Below are 19,111 nucleotides of genomic sequence, written 5' to 3' on the forward strand. Positions count from 1 at the left end.
TACCCTGCTAATCTCCCTGACACTAAGTTGCGATTCAGCATGGCCAATCAATCTAACCTGCACATCTTTGGATTGTGGGAGGAAACCAGAGTACCCAGAGGAAACCCACGCAGACATGGGGAGAATGTGCAAACTCCACACAGTCACCTGAGGCCAGAATTGAACCCGGTTCCCTGATGCTGAGAGGCAGCAGTGCTAACCGCTGTGCAAGTGCAGGGACAGACCCATGTTTGCAGTACTCTGCTATTTGCCTGAATCTGGCCATGAAAGCTGTTATTGCTTCTCCAGAGGCTCTTGTGGTCAAATTGAATTTATACCTACACATAATTACTGAAGACTTCGGATGCTAATGCCCTTTTACAACAGCTGCTAACTCTGTGAAAGTCTTTGCATCAGGAGCATCTGGAGATGTTAAACTCCTGATGAAATTATAAGTTGGGCTCCACAGGCTGTGTGAAGTATGACCTATCCCTTCTCCTCCCCCCTATTTTGTTTGCCTGAAAGATGTACTGCAGATATTCAACATGTTGAACCTGATCTTCATCTAATCTGCCACAAAGCAGTATTTTGGTGATTCACTGATTGGAGACTGACTTGTCTTGAATTGTTTGCACACGAGATCTGCTCCCTCTTTTCCTTGGCGAGTCGAAGGTGCTTCCGATGTTCCCCGTCACTAATGTAGTATCTTGAGTGACTGTTGACTACCAGGTTGAATAACAATGAACTACGTATTACAGTAACATTAACTGTCTACAGAGTGATATAGAATCCAAAGAATTCCCAGAAGGAGGCCATTTGGCCCATCAAATCTGTAGCAACCACAATCCCACCCAGGCCCTATTTCCCCTAACCCTCGTTTACCCTGCTAATCCCCCAACACTAGATCAATTTAGCATGGCCAATCAACCTAACCCGCAAATCTTTGGACTGTGGAAGGAAACCGGAGCACCCGGAGGAAACCCACATGCACATGGAGAGAATGTGCAAACTCCACACAGACAGTGAACCAAGGCTGGAATTGAACCTGGGTCCCTGGCACTGCTAGTTTCCACTCCCATCTTCTCCAGCTCCTGGAACTGTTCTGCCCAGGAAAGCACGTGATCAGCCCAGGGATTTGCATGCTCTGGCCTGATTGGCCAATTGGGTCACATGACCCTCCAAGACCCCACCCCTTAAAGGGGCCCGTTGCTACAATGACCATGTGCAGAGTGAGGGAAGAGTGTCAATTCGTGCACCACAGCTAAGTACTCCAAACCTGATGACACACCACCCAGTATTACCCATTGGGTCAGTATGCTGGGCTAGGTGGGGGGGTAACAGGAGCTCATGCTGCTGTACTTCATTCGCAGTCTAAAATTCATACAACTGAAGACTGGATTTGCTTGTGCTGATACGGTGGCACCTTCATGAATGAGCTGCAGGTTTGGTGCAGTCAAGAGAAATGACTTGCTGGTCTGCTTGAAGCTGTGCCTCTAAATTTTTATGTGATTTCTCTTTTAGTTTTCTCCAGTATTTAGGAGCATTTCTTTTCACTTTTTCCTCTATCCACCATGTGCACCTCCAACAAAGAACAATACATCACAGGAACAGGCCCTTCGGCCCTCCAAGCCCGCGCCGCTCCCTGGTCCAAACTAGACCATTCTTTTGTATCCCTCCATTCCCACTCCGTTCATATGGCTGTCTAGATAAGTCTTAAACGTTCCCAGTGTGTCCGCCTCCACCACCTTGCCTGGCAGCACATTCCAGGCCCCCACCACCCTCTATGTAAAATATGTCCTTCTGATATCTGTGTTAAACCTCCCCTCCTTCACCTTGAACCTATGACCCCTCGTGAACGTCACCACCGACCTGGGGAAAAGCTTCCCACCGTTCACCCTATCTATGCCTTTCATAATTTTATACACCTCTATTAGGTCACCCCTCATCCTCCGTCTTTCCAGGGAGAACAACCCCAGTTTACCCAATCTCTCCTCATAACTAAGCCCCTCCATACCAGGTAACATCCTGGTAAACCTCCTCTGCACTCTCTCCAAAGCCTCCACGTCCTTCTGGTAGTGTGGCGACCAGAACTGGACGCAGTATTCCAGATGCGGCCGAACCAACGTTCTATACATCTGCAACATCAGACCCCAACTTTTATACTCTATGCCCCATCCTATAAAGGCAAGCATGCTATATGCCTTCTTCACCACCTTCTCCACCTGTGACGTCACTTTCAAGGATCTGTGGACTTGCACACCCAGGTCCCTCTGCGTATCTACACCCTTTATGGTTCTGCCATTTATCATATAGCTCCTCCCTACATTATTTCTACCAAAATGCATCTCTTCGCATTTATCAGGATTGAACTCCATCTGCCATTTCTTTGCCCAAATTTCCAGCCTATCTATATCCTTCTGTAGCTTCTGACAATGCTCCTCACTATCTGCAAGTCCTGCCAATTTTGTGTCGTCCGCAAACTTACTGATCACCCCAGTTACACCTTCTTCCAGATCATTTATATAAATCACAAACAGCAGAGGTCCCAATACAGAGCCCTGCGGAACACCACTAGTCACAGGCCTCCAGCCGGAAAAAGACCCTTCCACTACCACCCTCTGTCTTCTGTGACCAAGCCAGTTCTCCACCCATCTAGCCACCTCCCCCTTTATCCCATGAGATCCAACCTTTTTCACCAGCCTACCATGAGGGACTTTGTCAAACTCACCAGCCTACCATGAGGGACTTTGTCACATAGGCAACTCCTCTGTACCAAACCAGTCCCAGCACAAATCCAACATTCGGGCTCGGGCTGACAAGTGGCAGGTATCATTCACATCACACAAGTTCCTACTAATGACCCTCCCCAAGAAAAGAGAATCTAACCACCCACCTCCCATTGGCATTCATTGGCATTACCATCACTAAATTCTGGGGGGCTTACTGTTGGCCAAAAACTGGTGGGGGCTTTTTCACTGGGTGGTCGGAGCCTAGACAGGGATTTTGTGGATTGTCTGTGCGCCCAAAATATGCTGATCAAATCTGTGATCTGTCATAACCATTACTCTATATTTGGGGAGTTGGATAGCTCGGTTGGCTGGTCAACTGGTTAGTGATACAGAGTGATGCCAACAGCGTGGGTTCAATTCCCGTACCGGCTGAGGTTATACCCGCCTTCTCAACCTTGCCCCTCATAGAAACATAGAATCCCTACAGTGCAGAAGGAAGCCATTCAGCCCATCAAGTCGGGGCAGCATGGTGGCACTGTGGTTAGCACTGCTGCCTCACAGCGCCAGGGACCCGGGTTCAATTCTGGGTGACTCGGGTCACTGTCTGTGTGGAGTTTGCATGTTCTCCCTGTGTCTATGTGGGTTTCCTCCAGGTGTTCCGATTTCCTCCCACAGTCCAAAGGTGTGCGGGTTAGGTTGATTGGCCATGCTAAATTGACCCTAGCGTCAGGGGGATTAGCAAGGTAAATGTGTGAGGTTATGGGAATAAGGCCTGGGTAGGATTGTGATTGGTACAGACACGATGGGCTGAATGGACTCCTTCTATACTGTAGGGATTCTATGATTCCATGATTCTTACAAAGCTTTAGAGAGGGTACAAAAAAGATTTACCAGGATGTTGCCTGGTATGGAGGGCATTAGCTATGAGGAGAGGTTGGAGAAACTTGGTTTGTTCTCACTGGAACGTTGAGGTTGAGGGGCAACCTGATAGAAGTCTACAAGATTATGAGGGGCATGGACAGAGTGGATAGTCAGAAGATTTGTCCAGGGTGGAAGAGTCAATTACTAGTGGGCATAAGTTTAATGTGCAAGGGGCAAAGTTTAAAGGTGATGTACGAGGCATGTTTTTTACACAGAGGGTGGTGGGTGCCTGGAACTCACTGCCAGGGGAGGTGGTGGAAGCAGATACGATAGTGACTTTTAAGGGGCGTCTGGACAAATACATGAACAGGGTGGGAATGGAGGGATATAGTCCCCGGAAGGGTAGGGGGTTTTAGTTCAGTCAGACAGCATGGTCGGTGCAGGCTTGGAGGGCCGAAGGGCCTGTTCCTGTGCTGTAATTTCTTTGTTCATTGCTCTTTGTTTTCTTTGTTTTTTGAGTCTACACCTACCACAGTCCCACCCAGGCCCTATTCCCAGAACCCCACATATTTACCCTGCTAATCCCCTGACACTAGGGTCAATTTAGCATGGCCAATCAACCGTTGCCTGAGGTGTGGTGACCCTCAGGTTAAATCACCACCAGTCACCTCTCCCCCTCAAAGGGGAGAGCAGGCATCTGGCACTATGGTGACTTTTACCTGTTTAGTCTTTATTTACAGCAAGTATTCATACATTTGGACCTCAAGATGGAGTTTCTGCTCCTTCCAGATCTGTCCTTCTTCTTTTCCCTGGGATCTGACATTGTTACTACATCGTGTATGCTTCTGATTTTAACCCTTTACTCTACAGGAGTGATCCCACTTGACCTAAAGTCCACTTCATATCTTTCTTCATAGTGAGCATTATCTCACTGGGAACCGGCCCCTTTAAGTTTGGAATTCATTGCCCAGTGTATCACTTTCCCCCGCAGCCTGTGCTGGAAGCTATGAGCAATTATTCAAATAAACAGAGGGCAGAAATGTGGAGGGCACGGCAGCGGCTCCTGTTCTGCTGGTTAGTGTCGCTGCAGCACTGAAATTGAAAGTCTCTGTGGAAAATTCCTCCCTTCCTCTTAACAACCAGGAAGCAACTCAACAGACGAGCCCATTTACACCGCAATCCAACGTTCAGGACGCATTTTCTACAGTTATCAAGAAATAACACCTGGGCCCTGTTTCAATTGTTTGCATATTTTTGAATGACAGAACTCTCATTTGCGTGCAGCAAGAGATTCCATAGATGATAGTGCAGTCTCAGCCATAAATGTAAAGGCTTTGCTATTAGCAGCAATGTTGAGAGTTTGTGAATGCGCAGCATAATGTGGACACAGAAAGTTTACTGTCAGTGCGTCCCTGTTTCTCCATATGGGGCAGAGGAGGATTGGCAGGTGATGGAACACAGTTTCATTTTCAGCCCACCCCCCTCACACCCTCCACACCCAACTACACCCCCCAACCCTAGGATCTGAAGGCCCAAATCCACCCCATACACACACTCTCTTCCCCCACCCCTCACACACACTCTCTGTTCCCCCCACCCCTCACACACACTCTCTCTTCCCCCCACTCTTCGCACCCACTCTGCCCCTCCACCCCTTGCACCCTCTTACCCCCATCCCTCGCACCCTCTCTTACCCCCACTCCTCACACCCACTCTGCCCCTCACCCCCCGCACCCTCTCTTCCTCCACCCTTTGCACACATTCTCTCTTCCCCCTACTCCTCGCACACACTCTCTTTCTCCCCCCACCCCTCACACACACGCTCTCTCTTTCCCCCACCCCCTACACAGACTCTCTCTCCCCACTACCCCTCGCACACACTCTCTCTCTCTCCCCCATCCCTCACACACACTCTCTCTCTCTCCCCCATCCCTCACACACACTCTCTCTGCCAAATGTGATGATTGGGTGCCTTTAAGGAATGTATTTGTGTCATGTTTCTTGTAAAGGATAAGATAAGATTTAACTCTGTTTCAACGGTGCTGCTTTGTCTGCTATGGGCAGCCCACTTGCTGAGAATGCAGAAGAATAATTGCTCCTAGTTATTGAGGTGTTTGTTTTAACCTGGGTTGATGCAGTTTTGTTATTTTTTGGGTTGTCCCCTGGGTCTCAGAGTAGGGATCGAATAGGTTGATTGATGAGAGTTAGTCATGTGCTAATGGGAGGAGCAAGACTTACAGAGAAGCAGGCAGTTTCTACTTGTATCTGCAAAGAGCAGAAGTTATTTTCTCTCTCTCAGGAGATCGTAGTGTGGGACCTGCTACAAAATAGGGTATTTCTCTCCAGAGGTGTTCTGGAGGACTAGCGGTTTGCATACCAGCATGTAAGCCTGTTGTTTGTTAATTGATTTTAAAGAGAGGTTTATGTCTATGAGGAATATTGCTTAAATTGGAACTTAATAGAGATAAGCTAGCAGTTAAGAATTGTATCTTGTCGTGTTTATGTATTTCAATTGGTAAAATTTATGCTAATTCTTTTTGTTATAAACTGTATTGTTAAATAAAGTTTGTTTTGATAAAAGCTTCCTGATGAGTCAATAGACTCACACCTGGAGTGAAAGACTTTATCCTCACACTAATGCCAAAATCAAAAATAGTTGGGGTCCAGGCTAACTTCACAATATACCTTGGAGTTTCTGAACTGGTCCTGAACACAAGTAGCTTCCTTTGTGAATTTCTGCAGTTCCCTCATGGAAATTAGATAACATAGGCTCAGTAATAGGCTACTAAGCCTGTTACTTCCTAATATGTTGAGTAAGAAAGGAATTCTTGTCTGCATCCTCAACTCTCTTTAGCCTGCCATACCAATTGAATAAGGTAACAGAACTTAATTTTTGACCAATTACCAGCATTTCATAAGATACATAGCTATCTTTAGGTATTTTGGTTATGCTTCAAATAGGATAAATGAAGTCATTGACAAAACTTCTGGGTTTAAAGAAACCTTTATACTCTTAGAGAATTTGGCTTAATGTGATCCGTGTAAAATAGTTTCAGGTTGGGAAGCCTAAAGAGGTCGCAGCCCTGGTGCTGAGATTTTATAATAGAGGTGGCACGGTGGCACAGTGGTTAGCACTGCTGCCTCACAGCGCCAGGGACCCAGGTTCGATTCCCGGCTTGGGTCACTGTCTGTGTGGAGTTTGCACTTCCTCCCCGTGTCTGCGTGGGTTTCCTCCGGGTGCTCTGCTTTCCTCCCACAGTCCAAAGATGTGCGGGTTAGGTGGATTGGCCATGCTAAATTGCCCTTTAATGTCAAAGGTATTAGTAGGGTAAATATATGGGATTAAAGGAATAGGGTCTGGGTGGGATTGTGGCTGGTGCAGGCCTGAATGGCCTCCTTCTGCACTGTAGGGTTTCTATAATTTCAATGATTTAGGCCATTGTCTCGATTTGCTCCTGCTTGCAATGACAAAGAAAGAAAGGACATTATTCAAAAGGCAGAATACATTGTTCTTTCTGACCAAACCAGTGGATTGGCTTGGCCTTGTCTCAGTGCTAAGGTTAGGTAGATACCTGCATAATGTGCTTCGCTCTCCCAGCGAACTGGTGGTGCCCTCTACGTCTGACTGTGATGGTTGTTGCCCCTTGAACATTGCCAGTAACCACTGCATCACACTATCAGAGTTTTCTTATTGGGGAATGGGAATGGGGGGAGAGGAATTGAAGGAGGGTTAATGGGGAGTGAAGGAGTGGGCATAGGTGGGTGAATGAGAGGGAATGGGGTGTGAAGGATGGAGTTGGGTGGGTGAAGGGGGGATGGCAATGTGAAGGTGGGGAAATAGAGGGGTGAAGTGAGGGAATGGGGGCAATGGAGGATAGGTGGTGAAGGAGGAAGATGAGGGTGTGAAGGAGGGGAACTGGAGGGGTGGGGGTGAAGGAGGGAGATTGGAGGGGTGGAGCATGGGATGGGAGTGAAGGAGGGGGATGAGGTAGAGAGGGATGCAATCTTGGTTCCTGCCTCCGTGGGCTGGATTTATAGGTGTGCACCTCAAATTCCTATCCCAGACACTTGCACGCTGACTGATTCAAACCATCAAACATTGGGCACCAATCGTCACTGAGGTCCCATCAGGATCTCCCCGATTCCATATCGACACTCCTCATTGTGGAGATGCTTGGCCACATGCAGTATGGGTAATATCATTCTAAACACGTGACTATCTCCATAGTGCCTGTGTAGAACCAAGAGTAGCAACAGAGTGGATAACTCCCAATCCCTATTTTCAATTGTGGGCAGGTTTGCAATATATATTTGCATTTGATTGGCTGTGAGCAAGATGTATCAGGGAACCTGCAATTAGGGGGCCCCTGGCTTTTGAGGCCCTGGCCATGGTATGCTTCATTGTAAATCCACCCTGATACAGGGTGTGCTGTAGAGATTCCCAGGGTGCTCTCTCGCCTTGAAGTCAGCTCTTGACAAGAGCTTCCAATCTAACCTCACTGTAAAAACCCTGGAAATAATTCACAACTTGTTAAACAAGGTGTAACTAGCTTTTTAACATAACCCCCGACATCTAACTTGATAAATTGTCATCATATCATAGAATCATAGAAACCCTCCAGTGCAGAAAGAGGCCATTTGGCCCATTGAGTCTGCACCGACCGCAATCCCACCCCGGCCCTACCCCCTTATCCCTACATATTTACCCGCTAATCCCTCTAACCTACGCATCTCAGGACACTAAGGGGCAATTTTAGCATGGCCAATCAACCTAACCCACACATCTTTGGACTGTGGGAGGAAACCAGAGCACCCGGAGGAAACCCACGCAGACACGAGGAGAATGTGCAAACTCCACACAGACAGTGACCCAAGCCGGGAATCGAACCCAGGTCCCTGGAGCTGTGAAGCAGCAGTGCTAACCACTGTGCTACCATGCTGCCCCTACAATTGTGCTATGTACAAGCACAAAAAAAGAATTATTTTAGCATCTGTTCGAATATAGTTATATTTTATTTCACCATCTGAAAATTAAAATTAAAAATGGGGGCTGTCCAGTGCTTTTAACTTCCTGGTCTGCTGTGTGTGACTATTTAAATGTGATTGACTGCCTATCTGCTTGCCGACATCACTGCCAAGTCATCCCCTTGGTTTCGTGCCAGGTTTAAACTGGGGAAAGGGAAACGCCTGTCACAAAGATTGCTAGACCTTTGTAGGCAGCTTTCTTCAAAGTCAGCAGTGAGTGCCCTTCCACTGCAGTTAGCCACAAAATCCAGGCCTGTAATTTTACTGAGAAAGCCATGGAACTATTAAATGTAGAATTCTCAGCAAAACGACATTAAGCCCACCTGTCACAATAGATCTGTGCAGCTCAGAAGTCCATGGTCCATTCCAATTCCTATTGGGAACATACAATCTCAGGAAAAGAAGGAAAGTCCACACATGCCCAATACACAATGCTGCTGTCTATAAATCATGATGTGGAGATGCTGGCGTAGGACTGGGGTAAACACAGTAAGAAGTCTCACAACACCAGGTTAAAGTCCAACAGGTTTATTTGGTAGCAAAAGCCACTAGCTTTCGGAGCGCTGCCACACTGTGTATGTGGAGTCTGCACATTCTCCCCGTGTCTGCGTGGATTTTCTCCGGGTGCTCTGGTTTCCTCCCACAGTCTGAAAGAGGTGCTGGTTAGGTGGATTGGCCACGCTAAATTCTCCCTCCGTGTACCCGAACAGGAGCCGGAGTGTGGCGACTTGGGGATTTTCACAGTAACTTCATTGCAGTGTAAGCCTACTGGTGACAGTAATAAATATAAATTATTTATATTTAAACAGTTTATCAATGTCTCTGCTTACCTCGGAGTAGAAGATTCCCATCTGTGCCCTGGACTCTCTGGGCACCAGGCAGCGGTGAACAGATGACAAACTGGCACGTTACAATGACTGAAATAGCAAATTTAAGTTAAAAATGTATAAATTAAAGCTAAAGTTAGCAAAGTTAAACACTATGTAAACTATACTGATATGTTGGTATTCATGTTTATTTTAATGAATAGAGAGTAGGTAAATGAAACAATGAAAATAATGAAGCCAAGTATTCTTTCACCCCACAACTTTTTTATGATTTTCTTCTTCCGATACACTTTTAATATGTTAAAAAATGTAATGACAGCATGTACTTCCCATCATGTTTTCCTGTTAGAAATTCCTCTTTCCATTTCATGGAATTTACTTGTGTAAGCTTGTCACACGGTAATTACATCCAGTGAGGGCACTGTAGCACCAGCCCTGGCAAAAGACTAGTCAGATGACTGATATAGTTAGATAGGCAGTTTACAATGTGTGGAGATTGGAATTAGTAATCGAAATATGCATACATTTAAAGTAAGGACAAGATGTGTGACCTTAAAATGGACACTTAATCGATTAACATAATTATTTCTAAGTTGTACTTTGGTCCAATTTATTTAAAATTTAAAAGTTTATTAATAAATCAACTTTAAAAAAATTCCAAGTTGCACTTTTGTCCAATTTATCTGTCCTTTAACTCCCATACCACCCCCGCCCCCATCAATCATGTTACATGATACAGTACAGGACAGAATGAGGCCATTTGGCTCATTGTGTTGGTGCTAGCTCTTTGGCAGATCCATTCAATTAGTCCCACTTCTCTTTTTCCCATTGCCCAATAAAGACATTTATTCAGTTCTCTCTTGAATATGATGATTGAATCTGTTTCTGTGATCTTGCACTGTCGGGATTTTATGACACTCTGCGACAGCACATCCCAGACCACAAGTGCATTGCAGTCTGGAAAAGTTCCCTGCTGTAAATCAGCACACACCGTGCAGTGGATACAATCCCCAAGTTTAATCGCAAAACAGCAGTGGGGCATTCAACACGTTCCCATGTAGCTAATGCACTGGGCCAAGCTTTATTGGCAATTGAGTTTGAACACAGGGGAGGTGAAATATCAGGAGTAACAGTTATGATCAGGAAGGGCTACACCACAGCAATTCTGCAACGCCGGTTAAGGCATGGTGTGTTCTCTTTTCTCAATAAATCAGTAAAATAACTGAGCTGTAAGCAAGTGAATCTCGTCAAGTCTGATAGAGAACCAAAAAAATGCACTTCTCGACTGAAACCTGTAGGAGCTTGTTCCCTTGCATTCCAAAAGTATCACTGCTCCACTCAGTCGAAGTTTACATACAACCTGGCCCAGTGGAGGAACTAATAGCTGACACTCCCATTTATGCAGTCACCTCCGATATCGGTGCAACCGGTTTTTGAAATCTAAGAGTTGTTTTTAAAACAGATTTACGTTTTGCGGTCGTGTTGGATAAAGCTCCAAAGGGCTGGGGGTTTTACAGTTCTGGGAACGCAGCAGCAGCAGCCCCAAGAGGTAAAGTGCCAGTTTGTCATCTGTTCACCGCTGCCTGGTGCCCAGAGAGTCCAGGGCACAGATGGGAATCTTCTACTCCGAGGTAAGCAGAGACATTGACCTGAATTAACTGCTGGAAGAGAGTGTGAATTGTTCAGTGTGCAGTGGAATGGCTGCAGGAAAGTCGAACTGTGGCGAAAACGTGTTAGCCGATTTAGCTCCCGTGACACACACTTTTGCAAATGAGGTGAAACTTTTAGGCGTCGATGTGAAATGTTATCTGTATTAATCTGAGAATGTGTTACATTTCGGCTGTTCTGGATTTCAAATTGTGGTCAAATAAATATTTTTCCCCTCTGGACTCTTCCTGTTTGGATCTGCAGATCCACTGGATAAAGTAATAATCAATGTACCGGTCTGTTCCCAGCCCAGTAGATTGTGTGTTATTTGTAAGGCGTTGTAAAAGTAAGGTGTGTCCATGAGGAATTCAAAGTCAGTCTCAAAAAATACACTCCCTTCTGCTGCCACTGTCAACTCTGTCAGGCTTTCATTTGCACCACTGGTTTATCCCAGAGTATCCCTACAATGTAGAGGGAGGCTTTTCAGCCCCTCAAGTCTACACGGACTCTCCGATAGAGCACTTTTCAAATTCATTTGTGGTACATGGGCATCGCTGGCTGGCCAGCATTTAATGCCCATCCCTAGTTGCCCTTGAACTGAGTGGCTTGCAGGGCCATTTCAAAGGGCAGTTGAGATTCAACCATTTTGCTGTGGCTCTGGAGTCCCATGTAGGCCAGACCAGGTAAGGATGGCAGATTTTCTTCCCTAAAGCATATTATTGAATCAGATGGGTTTTTCCGACAATGGTTTCATGGTCATCAGTAGATTCTTAATTCTAAATATTTTTATTGAACTCAGATGCCACCACCATCTGCCGTGGCATGATTTGAACCCAGATCCCCAGAACGTTAGCTGAGTTTCTGGATTAATAGTATAGTGATAATACCATTAGGCCATCACCTCTCCAGCATACCCAGGCACACCCGCTTGCCCTATCTCCACAACTCTGCACACTTACGATGGCTAATCCACCTAACTTGTATATCTTTGGACACTAAGGGGCAATTTAGCAGGCTAATCCACCCAACCTGCAGATCTATGGGAGGAAACTGGAGGAAACCCACATAGACACGGGGAGAATGTGCAAACTCCACACAGTTATCCCAGGCCGGAATTGGACTGAGGTCCCTGGCGCTGTGATGTAGCAGTGCCTGCCACTGTGGCACTTCAGTGTGCAGTTGTGAAGCAGAATTGCAGGTGTTAGGCGCATGATGGGAAAACCTCACTTCTTGGAAACGCCATGCAGATCAGTGTGGAGAGAGTGGAGGAATATTTCACACTAGTCCCCTCCATACATGATTGATCTGCTGAGTGCTCCAGTTTTCGTTCCACAGACTCTTTACAGTGCAGAAGGAGGCCATTGAACCCATCAAGTCTGCATTGGCTGTCACAAGATTTTGTGCTTTCGAAACAACTTGAACCAGTAGAAACCTCCTTCTGTGCTGTAAGATTCAATCAGAACATCCTGTCTGTACTGCCTCTGTGAATGTGGTGTTTAATTTAACCCTAATGTTTTACCCTTAAACTCAAGTCCTCTTTAAACACAAGGCCAATTAACTTTTCGGGGAATTCAATTCCTCAAAATGTCCAGGTGCTTTATTCCAAATCCTAATAACCCTCTGGGAAGAAATTCCCTTTTAGTTCTTTTACCAATTATTTTAAATCCGTGTCCTTTGTTTACTTTTTCATGGGATGTGGGTGTCACTGGCTAGGCCAACAGTTATTACCCATCCCTAATTGCCCTTGAGAAGGTGTGAGCCATTGACCCACTTGCCAGGGAAAATATAGACAAGTAGGGAAAAACTAACAAAATTTCTCAGAATATTGAATCGATTTTCCCTTCACATCTGTTCTAAGGAAACAATCCCAGCGTCTTCACTTTCTCCACATAACTGAACTCTTTCGTTCCTGATACCTACCTGGGTTCAACCTTCTCCAGCACCTTGACACCCTTGCTAAAGGACGGTGCCCAGAATTCTACACACTACTCCAACTGAGGCCTAAACAGTGCTTGTGAAGGGTTAGCATGACAACTCATTTTTTGTATTTACAAAACCAAGTATCACATCCATTTTCTTAATTGTCCTGTCGACTTATCCTGCCACCTACAAGGATTTCTAGACATCTGTTTTTTTTATCCACTCCTTCTCAAAATAGCATCATTTATATTATATCAAATATAGAGTTCTTATTTGTTTTCATAGAATCCCCACAGTGCAGAAGGAGGCCATTCGGCCCATCGAGTCTGCACCAACAACAATCCCACCCAGGCCCTCTCCCCATAATCCCACATATTTACCCCGCTAATCCCTCTAATCGACGCACCCTGGGACATTAAGGGGCAATTTAGCATGGCCAATGCACCTAACCCACAAATCTTTGGACTGAGGGAGGAAACCAGAGCACCTGGAGGAAACCCACACAGACATGGAGAGAACATGCAGACTCAGCACAGACGGGTGCTGTGAGGCAGCAGTGCTAACCACCGTGCCACCCCAAAATCAAAGTGGAGAATGTGGGTAATGATCCCACTACCTCTCACCCCTTTCCCATGTTTTCCACAGATACTTTCTAATAAAATACAACTATTGTTTTCTTTATAACAAGTAGTTGTACAATTAAACATATTTATTGTCTCTGCTTTACTTGATGAATTGCAAGATAGGCAGTAGAACGATTCCATCTACTCTTTTACCAAGTTATGAGATTGATTTCAAGCAAATAAAGGAAATTGGTTTCAAGAAGGGAAAAGTTTGGGGAAAAGAACAACCTGTGTTTGAATAATCGGAAAGGAGAATCAATCCCAAAGTGAGAGTACCTCTGCTAAACCCCCAGTTTTTCACTCAGAGGGTGGTGGGTGAGTGGAATCGGCTGACGTCGGTGGTGGTGGAGGCAAACTCGTTGGGGTCTTTTAAGAGACTTCTGGATGAGTACATGGGATTTAATGGGATTGAGGGCTATAGATAGGCCTAGAGGTGGGGATGTGATCGGCGCAACTTGTGGGCCGAAGGGCCTGTTTGTGCTGTGGCTTTCTATGTTCTATGTTCTATGACACGAGGCCATGTATTTCCCACGTTGTAGTTGCTGGTCATACATTTTCCTGCTCCAAAAAGGATTGAGAACGAGAGGGCATAGATTTTTAAGGTGATATGCAAAAGAAGCAAATGCAATGTGAGGAAAACTTTCACACAGCGAGTGGTTCGGCTCTGGAAGTACAGTGGTGGTAGGTTGATGAGGTGGCAAAGAACAATACAGCACAGGAACAGGCCCTTCGGCCCTCCAAGCCCATGCGCTCCCTGGTCCAAACTAGACCATTCTTTTGTATCCCTCCATTTCCACTCCGTTCATGTGGCTATCTAGATAAGTCTTGAACGTTCCCAGTGTGTCCGCCTCCACCACCTTGCCTGGCAGCGCATTCCAGGCCCCCACCACCCTCTGTGTAAAATACGTCCTTCTGATATCCGTGTTAAGCCCCCCCCCCCTCACCTTGAACCTATGACCCCTCGTGAACGTCACCACCGACCTGGGAAAAAGCTTCTCACCGTTCACCCTATCTATGCCTTTCATAATTTTATATACCTCTATTAGGTCACCCCTCATCCTCCGTCTTTCCAGTGAGAACAACCCCAGTTTACCCAATCTCTCCTCATAACTAAGCCCTTCCATACCAGGCAACATCCTGGTAAACCTCCTCTGCACTCTCTCTAAAGCCTCCATGTCCTTCTGGTAGTGTGGCGACCAGAAGTGGGCGCAGTATTCCAAATGTGGCCGAACCAACATTCTATACAACTGCAACATCAGACTCCAACTTTTATACTCTATGCCCCATCCTATAAAGGCAAGCATGCCATATGCCTTATTCACTACCTTCTCCACTTGTGACATCACCTTCAAGGATCTGTGGACTTGCACACCCAGGTCCCTCTGCGTATCTACACCCTTTATGGTTCTGCCATTTATCGTATAGCTCCCCCCTACGTTAGTTCTACCAAAATGCATCACTTCGCATTTATCTGGATTGAACTCCACCTGCCATTTCTTTGCCCAAATTTCCAGCCTATCTATATCCTTCTGTAGCCTCTGACAATGTTCCTCACTATCTGCAAGTCCAGCCATTTTTGTGTCGTCCGCAAACTTACTGACCACCCCAGTTACACCTTCTTCCAGATCGTTTATATAAATCACAAACAGCAGAGGTCCCAATACAGAGCCCTGCGGAACACCACTAGTCACAGGCATCCAGTCGGAAAAAGACCCTTCCACTACCACCCTCTGTCTTCTGTGACCAAGATGTGGAGATGCCGGCGTTGGACTGGGGTAAACACAGTAAGAAGTTTAACAACACCAGGTTAAAGTCCAACAGGTTTATTTGGTAGCAAAAGCTTTTGCTTTTGCTACCAAATAAACCTGTTGGACTTTAACCTGGTGTTGTTAAACTTCTTTCTGTGACCAAGCCAGTTCTCCACCCATCTAGCCACCTCCCCCTTTATCCCATGAGATCCAACCTTTTGCACCAACCTACCATGAGGGACTTTGTCAAACGCTTTACCAAAGTCCATATAGACGGCCCTTCCCTCGTCAACCATTCTAGTCACTTCTTCAAAAAACTCCACCAGGTTAGTGAGGCATGACCTCCCTCTCACAAAACCATGCTGACTATCGTTAATGAGTTTATTCCTTTCTAAATGCGCATACATCCTATCTCTAAGAATCCTCTCCAACAACTTCCCTACCACGGACGTCAAGCTCACCAGCCTATAATTTTCCAGGTTATCCTTCCTACCCTTCTTAAATAACGGGACCACATTAGCTATCCTCCAATCCTCTGGGACCTCACCTGTGTCCAGTGACGAGACAAAGATTTGCATTTGATGATGTGCAGGGGTATGGAGAAAAGGCAGGAGAATGACACTAAGTCCTAATGCTCATTGGGAGAGCCACTGCAAACACCATGGGCCAAATGCTCTTCTTCTGCACTTTAACAATTCTGTGATAAGACGAGTCTGGTTATTGGCACTGCATTTAAAGATCGAGAATCAAAAATGCTGAAGGCTTGGGGTTGAATTTGGATTTCGGCAACAGGAAGGGGGACGGTTTTGGAATCCTGAATCTGTCCCTGGGGAGGAAACAATCGCTGACCAAGGATTTTTATGAAAGTGCCCCCCACCATTTCCCCAAATGGAGACCAGTTTCCTGTGCAGTTTTAAGGGTAGCAGCAAGCTCTTGAATCTGGAGGGCTGCACAGGTGTCCTTTATCCTGAGAGGTGCAGCAGGCTGTAGTAAAAGGTAAGTAACCAAAGAGGGTGTTTCCATATAGAGGTAGCCCCTTACCATTTTTAACTTCAATAAAAAGCAGAAATATATGTAACAATAGAGTTGACAAGGGGAAACCTTGTGGATGTGGTATGTTTGGACTTTCAGAAAGTGTTTGACAAAGTCCCGCACAAGAGATTATCGTGTAAGATTAAAGCACATGGGATTGGAGGAAGTGGATTAAGATGGTTAGAAAACTGGTTGGCAGAGAGGAAACAAAGAGTAGGAATTAATGGGTGCTTTTCAAATTGGCAGGCAGTAACTAGTGGGGTGCCACAGGGATCGGTGCTGGGACCCCAGCTATTCACAATATATATTAAAGATTTGGATGAGGGAACAAAATGTAACATCTCAAAGTTTGCAGATGATACCAAATTGGGTGGGAGGGTGAACTGTGACTTTGGAAGCAAAAACAAGAAGGCAGATTACTACCTGAATGGCTGTAAATTGGAAGAGGGGAGTGTGCAGCGGGACCTGGGTGTCCTTGTGCACCAGTCACTGAAAGTAAGCATGCAGGTGCAGCAGGCGGTAAAGAAGGCAAGTGGCATGTTGGCCTTCATTGTGAGAGGTTTCAAGTACAGGAGCAGGGATATGTTGTAATTATACAGGACCTTGGTGAGGCCACACCTAGAGTATTGTCTGCAGTTTTGGTCTCCTTTTCTGAGGAAGGATGTTCTTGCTCTCGAGGGAGTGCAGCAAAGGTTTACCGGACTGATTCTGGGGATGGCGGGACTGATGTATGAGGAGAGATTGACTAGGTTAGGATTGTTTTCGCTGGAGTTCAAATGAATGGGGAGGGGGGGGATCTCAAAGAGACTTTTAAAATTCTAACAGGTCTAGATAGGGTAGATACAGGGAGGTGCAAACTCTACACAGACAGTCACCCAAGGCTGAACCCGGGTCCCTGACACTGTGAGACAGCAGCGCTAACCACTGTGCCACCATGCTGCTCCAAGAAAATGACCCCAGCATCCCTGACCTAATCTCGTATCTAAAATCCTTCATCCCTGGAACTATTTGGGTAACATGCGCTAAAACTCTCTGCTGTAAGGTTAATGGAGTCTGTCTGTCAGGGATATACTTTGGAATCTATATCTGAATCTCATTTTAGTTTTTTGGCACTGATTTATCAGAACCATTGATTTTCCCGTTGCCGCTGTACCATCCTGTTCCAACATCGCAGTGTCTGCTGGTGTCTTTCCAGAAGGATCCGAGGAGTTTGAATTCTTGCTTTAGTCTGCTACTTCCTTTGTGTAGAGCCATCCTAAGTAGAACATAATATTTAATATTGATAATTATGGATCTATTGGACACATTTTACAGCAGAGATGGTATTAGGTGTGAGATTGGGAAACGCAATACGATTTGATTTATTATTGTCACATGTCTTAGTATACAGTGAAAAGTATTGTTTCTTGCATGCTATGCAGCCAAAGCATACCATTCATAGAGAAGGAAACGAGAGAGTGCAGAATGTAGTGTTACAGTCATAGCTAGGTGTAGGGAAAGATCAAATTAATGCGAGATAGATCCATTCAAAAGTCTGACTGCAGCAGGGAAGAAGCTGTTCTTGAGTCGGTTGGTACGTGACCTCAGACTTTTGTATCTTTTTCCCATTGGAAGAAGGTGGAAGAGAGAATGTCCGGGGAGTGTGGATGAAAAATGACAAATGGGTGAAGCTGAGTGATATTTCAATCTGCTTTTCCCTGTTCACCATATAGACCACCATCTGAAATTGTCTCTGGATCAGTTTTCTATCCCTGTGTAATTCAGGGCTGGGAGGGAGTAACAATCTGGGACTCTTTGTTAAAATGAATAAACCAGACAACGTTCAGCAAGAGCTCTTTATTCTTGAGTCTGATCACTGATATTAAGCAGCAGCTTTTATGCTAAGCAAGCCTCAGGAAGGTAAAGGGCCGCAGACCTCTGGCTGAGAACCTCCGGGTTCTACTGTCTCTCCATCTGGTTTCTTTCAAAATGCATCACTTCACACTTATCTGCATTCAACTGCACCTGCTATGTGTCTTGTCTATTTTACCAGTCTGTCTGTGTCCTTATTATATCTGCTACTATTCTGTTCACTACTTACTATGTCATCGCAAACTTCAAACTTGCCTTTAACATATCCAAATCAAGAGTATTTGTATTTCTAACACAAAAAGCAATGGCCCTAATACAGACCCTGGGGTACCCTCTACATACTTCTCTCCAGTCAGAAAAACATTAATTCATCCCTACTTTCAGCCTCCCATTCCCTTAGCCTGTTGTGTGCCCAAGTGTCCCATCAATACCATAGATAAAAGCAGATTACTGCGACTGCTGGAATCTGAAATAAAAGCAGAAAATGCTGGAAAATCTCAGCATCTGTGGAGAGAGAATGAGCTCTGATGAAAGAGTCATCCAGACTTGAAAGGGACAGCACAGTGGTTAGCGCTGCAGCCTCTCAACGCCACGGACCGAGGTACAATTCCGGCCTCAGGTCAGTGTCGGTGTGGAGTTTGCACATTCTCCCCGTGTCTGTGTGGGTTTCCTCCGTGGGCTCCAGTTTCCTCCCACCGTCCAAAGATGTACAGATTAGGTGGATTGGCTATGCTAAATTGCCCCTTAGTGTCCCAAAATGTGTAGGTTAGGCAGATTAGAGGGGTAAATATGTGGGGTTATGGGGATAGGGCAAGAGGTGGGCCTGGATAAGACGCTCTGTCAGAGAGTCGGTACATACTCGATGGGTT

At 45.7% G+C, this 19,111-nt stretch overlaps 2 protein-coding genes across 3 annotated transcripts in view; one reads left to right on the forward strand and one right to left on the reverse strand.

Moving 5' to 3' along the window:
• Positions 1 to 19,111, reverse strand: part of lipf (lipase, gastric) — a 911,257-nt gene that overhangs the window by 817,649 nt on the left and 74,497 nt on the right. The gene's annotated exons all lie outside the window — the stretch shown is intronic.
• Positions 10,582 to 19,111, forward strand: part of ankrd22 (ankyrin repeat domain 22) — a 38,025-nt gene continuing 29,495 nt past the window's right edge. The window contains exon 1 of the mRNA XM_078223580.1: positions 10,582 to 11,052. Coding sequence (XP_078079706.1) covers positions 11,032 to 11,052 — 21 coding nt within the window. The 5' untranslated portion in view covers positions 10,582 to 11,031. The remainder of the gene's footprint in view (positions 11,053 to 19,111) is intronic.

This window comes from Mustelus asterias, chromosome 11 (assembly GCF_964213995.1).
Source record: "Mustelus asterias chromosome 11, sMusAst1.hap1.1, whole genome shotgun sequence".
NCBI classification, from domain to species: Eukaryota; Metazoa; Chordata; class Chondrichthyes; order Carcharhiniformes; family Triakidae; genus Mustelus; species Mustelus asterias.